The sequence below is a fragment of the Morone saxatilis genome, unplaced genomic scaffold, assembly GCF_004916995.1.
Source record: "Morone saxatilis isolate NCDOM2014 unplaced genomic scaffold, NCSU_SB_2.0 Contig20, whole genome shotgun sequence".
In the NCBI taxonomy this organism is placed as follows: domain Eukaryota; kingdom Metazoa; phylum Chordata; class Actinopteri; family Moronidae; genus Morone; species Morone saxatilis.
In genome coordinates, this window is record NW_023339763.1 from 9,055,172 (window position 1) to 9,063,236 (window position 8,065).

The 8,065-nt window shown below is 44.8% G+C and overlaps 1 protein-coding gene across 1 annotated transcript in view; it reads right to left on the minus strand.

Moving 5' to 3' along the window:
* The window catches only part of shroom1 (shroom family member 1), a 32,272-nt gene that overhangs the window by 6,550 nt on the left and 17,657 nt on the right, over positions 1–8,065 (minus strand). Inside the window, exons 2-5 of the mRNA XM_035667143.1 lie at positions 1,963–4,914; positions 1,655–1,841; positions 1,221–1,282; positions 76–717 (exon numbers count right to left, since the gene is read on the minus strand). Coding sequence (XP_035523036.1) covers positions 76–717; positions 1,221–1,282; positions 1,655–1,841; positions 1,963–4,694 — 3,623 coding nt within the window. The 5' untranslated portion in view covers positions 4,695–4,914. The remainder of the gene's footprint in view (positions 1–75; positions 718–1,220; positions 1,283–1,654; positions 1,842–1,962; positions 4,915–8,065) is intronic.

Consider the following 8,065-nt stretch of genomic DNA (forward strand, 5'->3'; position numbering starts at 1 on the left):
AAATAATGACAATAGAATGAATGTCAGGAAGTCGAGGCAGAAAGTGGGTCAATTGCAGCATTGGTCTAATCTTACCTGAAGCCAGGCCTGTCACAAGGAAGCTTTGTCTGGGTGGGGGTGGACGAGGTGGATTTGATCTCCCTCTCACTGGTCTCTAGACCTTCGGGAGAAGGTGGGTTAGATGTGGTCTCACTAGGCGGTCTGCTGGACCTGACCTCATCTGTAACAGGGCCGTGAGATCCAGAGTGAACCCTGGCCCGGCAGGAGGAGGAGGAGGCTGGGGAGGTGGATCTACTTGAGTTCCTTGTTCCTACTGTGACATCCTCTGCTGGTTCTGAGTTCTGCTTCAACAAAGACTTCTTATAGGTCTGGTTTTGTGTCTGTCCCTGAGTGTTCTTCTGGCCAACAATCTCTGGTTCTTGTCCCGCTTGCTGTATTACATATTGTTTCTTCCTCCCTCTGTCCTGCCCCTGGGTTTCTCTGACTTCGGCAAGGAATAAAACACTCCTCTGGTCTCTGTCTGGTTCTCCTGGTCCAGTCGAATACCTCCACAGCTGATCCAGCTGCTCAGAACTTTTACTCAGGACGGACGGTCTTGTTAACTTTGACGTCCCGAGCTCTTCCATGGACTTCCCCCTCTGTGCAACCACACGGACACGCTGCTGACCCTCAGGGGCTGGCTTTAATAAGGAGTCCTCAGTGGCTTTTTTCTGGGGACTGACATTGAAATGCAGTGTTTAAATGTGTAACATAACTCATCGATTCAAACAAACTTACACATAATCCAGAACAGAAAGTTTTGGCCTTCAAATGAAAATAAAAACTATTAAATCAAGACTTTTAACAGTCACATTTATATACATTTATCATATGCAATTTCTTTAAAAGCAAACAGAAATGCTTCATACAAGAGCTCTTGAAAATGTTATTTAAAGACTGGCAGTAACAATTTGATACTCCTACAAACCACAATGTAGGTTTGAGAAATAGGCCAACTCCTTGAAATTGGTTTAGTCAATGATTCTTCTTTTACTTCCATGCATAAATCTTTTAAAAGGAACGCTGGTTTGCTGGAGCAGGTGGGTGTTGACTTTCCAGTGCCACAATGAATCAAGTGGAGAATTATAGTCTGTGCCACAGTGCACACATCACTGACCTAATACTCTCCTGACCTAAAACCAATAAAAATGTCCCAATTTGTCTGCAGTGCTAGTACATACCTCCAGGTTTCCATAGAATTAACTGGTAATGGATCCTTCTCATAGTCATGTGCCTGCAGACCCTGCAGAAGAGCCAAAAGGCAACACAAATTACATTTTAATCAGTATGTAAAATGAGATGAAATATTACAGTAACAGCCAGATGTGGGTTCATTCATATCTTGTTTTCTTTAACTGATTTTTTTCAGACTTGCTAGTTTTACTGTAAAGTTAAGTTCATATACTTGTGATAGAAAGCTCATCATACTTTCACTTTAACTGGTGAAACAAACCCCAGAACTGTGGCATTTAGGATTTCAGGTGAAAATGTTAATGCTACATGTATCCACCAATACATTTTCTCATTAGTAGGAGGACAATTAGTTGGTCAGACAACAACTTATTGTCACAGATATATGTTATATTTTTAAGTATCTCAGTTTGACCTAACTTGCCTCCAATGCTTGTGGTGTGGATGTGGATCTGTTCCTGAAGAAACTAGGTGGTTCTGGCTGGTCCAAGAGACTCTCCACTGAGGCAGACTTCCCCTGAGAAGGACCTTGGCTCTCCCTCCATCTGGGTTGACTTGACTGGCCAGCATACTGTCCTGAACAAGACTGGGCTGAGAAGAACTGGGCATACCTGTTTTGTGAAAGAAAGAAAGAAAAAAAAAAAAGAATATATACAATGTTTGATTTGATCCACACATACACAAAAGTATCAAATTAATTTCTTCCTCTTTGACTTTGCTTCTTTTTCGTACCTGATGGAGCTGGTGGAGGAATCAAGGATGCGGCCTGCAGAGTGTGGTCTGTGGAGTTTCTTCTTGGTGTTTTTGCCTTCGTGATTTCCTGATAGAGGCCTGGGTCCCCAGTCAAATGGTTTCTCCCCCAGAGAATGCCTCTGCCTGGATGCAGGTGGTACCTGAGGCACTGGTTGCTGTGGCTCAGCCACTTTCTGGCCCGTCTTACGCTCCATGTACTCCACCAGGGCCTTGTGTTGCAGATGTTTTAAGTTCGTCTTTGAAGCGCTAGAGGCTGAAAGGGCTCGACCTCTTGTCTCGAACATCTTCCTCCGTGCTGCAACCAGTCCCTGCTCTCCTTGCTGCACGCGTTCCTCTCCCTCGCATTCAACTGCAAACAGGTTGTCACATTCATTGCCAAAGGAGCGGCAAGCGGAGTGAATGGGGGCTCCACCAAGCTGGTGGAGTTTCTCTGGCTCAGAGTAACACATCTTCTTCTGCTCTTGAGTCAATCGCTTCCTGCCTCCAATGCGTGCTACCTGGGGCTGGGCAACATTTGCTGGTCTCCCGTTTTCCTTCTCAGTCTCTTTGTCTATCTCCTTCTGATTCTCTCTGACTTCTTCTTTTATGCTCCCTCTCTCTGTTTCTTCAGATGTTACAGAGGGAGTGAGTGTGTCTGTGGAGGTCTCAGAGTCCTGAGATGAGGAGAAAGTGTGAATCACTGTAGGCCTCAGCTCAGGTTTTTGCCTGATACGGTGTGGCCACGACAGCTGCAGGTCCCTCCTTTTAAATGATGTCTCCCTTAGGACTTTAGACTGAGCATCCTTCAGCTTCTCTTTGTAGTACTTTTTAAATGAGTCATCCAGGGTGTTACAAGCAACGGAGATAACTTCCCCTCTATCATTCTTGCTGGTGTCACTTTTTGGAGGTCTCTCATTATCGTTAACAGCCACGTCTCCATGACCCACTTTGTTTAGGATTGCTTCCTTGCCTTTTACACTGAAATCAGCGTTCTTTTGAGGCTGCAATGCTGCCCTGCTGGCTCCAGTGAGGTGATACAGAAGCGGGGTTGTTTCTTTGTTTATCCTCTCACTGGCTACATCCCCCAAGGGCTGCCTTTTCCCTCTCTTTGCCTGCTCCTCTTTCTTAGGGTGGTTGGGCTGTTCGTTGCTTATCAGTGAAGTGACCTCCTTCATTGGCGTGGTTGAATGTGGTGAGCAGTTTCTGTCAGGTCCACAGTAGAATATTGGGTTGTTGGCAGTGTGGCGGCCAATCTCTCGACTCTGCATCATGTCGATTTCTTCCAAGGCATCAAAGCTTCGAGAAGACTGCGTTGAGATGAGGGATAGCCTGCGATTCTCCTGATCCTGACTCCTGGAGGACAGGTCCTTGCCATGGGAGGTGAAAACCTCTCTCTCATCTGAAATCATACCACTGGAAGTGCGAGAGCTCTCTTGGAGAGGTCTAAACAAATTATCCATTGTGCTGTGGCATCTTTCTTTCTCTCTGAGCTGGTGTGTCTCAAACACAGAGGAGCTCTCACTCCCAGCCTCAGACCCACACACAGACGCAGAATGTGTCCTCACACCACTTTCAGATGGCTTACACACTCCTGTGACGAAATAGAACTGACCCTTGTGTTGGATGCTGCTGTTGATAAAACTCTGACCCGCATTCCAGGGACTGGCAGCTCGGGTCGGCTCTGAACCAAGCCAATCGTGAGCAGAGTGCGCCCTTTTGCGCTGACTCTCAAAATGGCTACTGCTACCACTGGGCTTGCTGTGATGGTCTCCATTGCATGCATCACTGTTTGAAAGATGTCTGGGTTTCAGGTGCTCAGACTGGCTTGTGCCTCGGGGAGGTGATCGGCTTAGGATGTTTGTTGACTTCTCCTGCTCGGAAGCAGCTTTGTTATCTGTGATGAAAAGGTATTCTGGGTTCAACGGCACCCTGGTCTGATCATGAGGCTGGAGGTGGGGGCGGTAGCTTGGTGGCTGCTGGGCCTGCTGCTGCTGCTGTTGAGGGCCCCTCCAAACTGAGTACACTGGTTCAGAATTGAAGCTCGAGTTGCCTGTATCTGGGTTAGCCGTCTCAGGTCTTGGGGCATTCAGACCTTGGGACTGTGGATGGAGTCGATTGTGAGGTCTGGGCTGTTGCTGAGGTTGTGGTTGCTGGGGTTGAAACTCAGTACCGTGGCGGTGGACCCTGCTGTTCTCCAAGTTTTTTGTGGCTATGAAACTATCCAGGCGTGCTGGGACTGGAGGAGGACGGACAGGAGGGTAAGCACCTTGGGATGGAGCCCCCAAAGGCACCTCTTTTTTTGAGAGTGCTTTGTTGTTAGTATGGAAACTGTCATTGCCATTGTGGTTGTGGTGGTTTACATTGATGCTGGTATTGTTGCGGTATTGCTGTGAGATAGCTTCCACAGAGCGATAGAGCTGGTCCATGGTCTTTGGGTCAGACTGCAGAACCTGGGTCGGATGGTAAATGGACTTTACATACTTAAGATCAGCATAGTGGCTGAAGGAACTGGACTGTAGGTCGTCTGGTAGAAAAGGAGAGGGATAGTCTGGGGCAGTGGACCCGCCAGAGAAGGAGCTGTAGGCAGAGTCTCCCTTGCCGTGTTGGTGATGGGCAAGTTGGTCGGCGATGCTGCTGTTGGACTTGGCTGGGGAGAGCCGGCTGACAGGCAGGCTCAGAGGATGTAGGTCCACGTTGCTCATTCTCTCAAAGTGGAAGTTGTAGGAATCCATGGAGGACTGGGGCAGATGGCAGGAAGGGAAGGGCAGGGTTTGTAAATGTGTGGTACTTGTATGTGCACTGATGCATGTGTCTTCCTTGCGGGTGAAACTGGGGAAATTACCACCAACACATTAGCACCAAGTTGTCCGTCACGCTTTTCTGTAATTAGGTCATTTTCCTGCCTCCTTTTTGTTTATTCAAAGCCTCTTGAAACGGTCTGTTCAGTAGCTCCTGGGAGAGAAAATATAAACACAGCACAGACTGGTTATTAGCTTAAAATCTTGACTTAGGACTCGTGCTCCAGTTATACATCTGTGGCAAATGACTGCTCAAGAATAAAATGGTTAGGCGAAATGTGTGTTCAAACGGAAATTACAAACAAGAACCTGACTGACAGATACTTAAAATATCATGTGGGGTAGTCTACCCAAACATCCCACTGTATTGCTTTTTCAACTGCTTTGCAACGGCATGAAAATTTAACACAAACACAGTTTGTTGACTTGGCATGTCCACTAAGTTATGGGCACACACAGCTCACACCACCATATCAAAGAAAAACACCTCCACACCTTATCTATGCTGTATTACTGGAAGAAATTCTACATAAGCTATGTGTTTGTGAAAATGTCTGTGGAAAAACATTTGCTATTTTTTTCAGAGTGCTTTCTGCTAAAACCCTATTAAGATGCCAGAAAACCATAAGTCACCACTGATAAATCTTTGCCTGGCATTTCTAGGTCAAATTCCTCTTGCGAGAAATCTTGCTCCATCTGTTATAGGCTAAGTGGTAAAGACTAAATAATATACCTCTTCAAAGAAAATATTTTCATTTTTCTTTCTCTAGTAGAGAACTGTTTATGTCTCCCCAGCAGAGTGGAGGTGCTAGAACATGGCAGCACAGAGGGGGGAATCCATTAAATGTCCTAATTATGACTCCAAATGTACTTTAACTCCTGTTGTTTTAATCTTTTCCCCCTTGTAAAGCACTTTGCCACTTTGTTTTTGAAAGGTTCTGTATAAAGTTGATCATATCATCATTATTAGTATTATTCATTAATTGGTCCAAACAGTGTAAAAACCTAAAGACAGAGAAAAGCAGCAGGTGCTCACACAAAAGAAGCTGAGAACAGAGAATATTACTTACATTAAAATGACTGAAAGAATAATTTCCTGTCGATCGTTTAATCAACTTATCGTTGCAGCTCTAGTCAAAATAGCAACTTAAGGAAGGTTACAGAATTCAAAGTATATTCCCTTATACAGCAGTAACTATTTCTGCATGGCTTAATCATAATCATTAGATCTCATTTAACTGAAAATGACCTCCTCTTATATTTTAGGAATGATTCTAACAGCATTTTGTGCACAAGACATACAGTCACTTTAATGTTTCACAGCTCATACAGTTTACTGCAGCTCGGTTTTGTAGGTCAGTACAGTTAACCACCTGTTGAAGGAGTCGGTGTACCGTTTGGCATCAACGAGGCCTCTAATTAAGGGCCCTGAGGTTGGTGGTGCACGTTGCAGCACACACATGAAAAAATGTCAGGAATTCCATATAGAACTACAGAAATCTGGGAGGATTAGTCATGTGACAGATATATAATGCCTTGTTATACAGCACTGTGACCCGTAAAGACGTTTACTTTTCTACTCTTATTATTCTCGAAACATGGAAGCAAACTTTACAGGATCTTTGCTGTGATAGAAGCTGTAATGTTTTGCAGATTGCACTGGTTATACTACCCTTTGCTGTAAAAACAATTTATTTCCAAATGACACACATTAAAGCAAAATTCAACCCATAAAAATACTTGAATCTGCTGCAGCGGTTAGACTTTACAGGCCATTCCTTTTGACTGGGACAGAAACCAATTAACTTCACTAGTCTATGGTGGGTTTCTTTAAACTCCTTTAGTGCAATACGTTTTGCTATTCACAATAAAAAAGACACAGAATTTAATAACTTTAGTTTTGTAACTTATGGAAACTTGCTATCATCATCAGCTATCCAAAAGAAATCCTCTTCAGTACAGAAACCACCAAGTTAATGATAGGTTCAGGTTTTATTATGAACTCTAATGATAGAGTAGATGTTGGCCTTCTTTCTCCCATGACCTGCATGCCTTCCCATGACTTTGTCATCAACTTGAAGCTACATACCTGTCATGCATACACAAAAGTAAACGTTGCTAATAAAACAAAGACAGGCCAATCAGTTAATCGGCTCTGACACTGCAGTATGAAGCTTGGGCCTCACCATTGATGGAAGTGCAAGAACTGTTGTGCACATTATGAATCAGCTGATGTTGTTATCCTAACCAACAAATATAAAAATGCATTAAATTACCACTTAGTCATTTAGACAGACAACTTAAAACTTCTTTCTAATTAATTCCAATGAGCAACATTTTCACAGTATTGCCACGTTTTTTGGCTGAGCTGAAAAACCTGAATCAAAGATGATCCTTGGTGGTCGTTTTGCATGCACACAAAACCCACCTCCCAAGAGCCTTTCAAACTACAGTATTAAGGGGGATTCCATGTGTTTATGAAGGGCCTTCTGATCTGTGGTGTGTCTGTGTGGGTGTCTGTGAGGGTGTGTTGGTGTGTGTGTGTGTGTGTGGTTTCCAGCCCTCCTCTCTTCTCTGCGAACAGAGAGGCTCCCAAACAGGGGAGCGCTCAAGTGGAAGTGATGGAGGGGACAGGCAGTGACAAAATGTACAGAGAGGAGAGAGGGAGAGAGGGAGGGAGGGTGAGGCAGAGGGTGACCGGCCCAGACAAATACCCTCACACGCAAACCACAACAAGAAGAGACAAGAGAACTGAACAATGACAGCAGGAAACCTGAACACAAGATGGAAGGCTGGATCAACAGTCACACACAAGGCAGGCTGGGAACTACTCAAGAGATCAACTACTCGTAGGATGGTTTGAATCAAAGTTTAACAACTTAAGAGAGCACTGTTAGCAAGACAAAAATAGAGAAACTCACCCAAACTTTGAGTCTAAGTCGCTGACCTTCCTGATTTCTATCTGAAAAAGAAATATGTTTCCTAAGTTTCAGCTTAAATAAGGATTTGCTGAATGATTCCCGTCCTTGTTTCTCATTCAGAACATCTTTCTTCCTCTAAAGAGGGACCAGAGCAAGTAACCAGGAGAGCTAGATATTAGAGGGAAGACTTCTAGCGAGTCCCTTCTCCCCCCACCGCGACCCGAGGCTGCCTAGTGGGAGCCACTGATTGGCCAGCCGATGACGTCCGGCTCTCCAATGCACAATGAGCGCAGCGGAGGGAATATTTCACTGCCGCAGATAGCTGCTAGTGCTGCCGGCCGCTTGAACAACAGAGAGAGAGGGGAGAAGAAAAAAAAAAAAAAA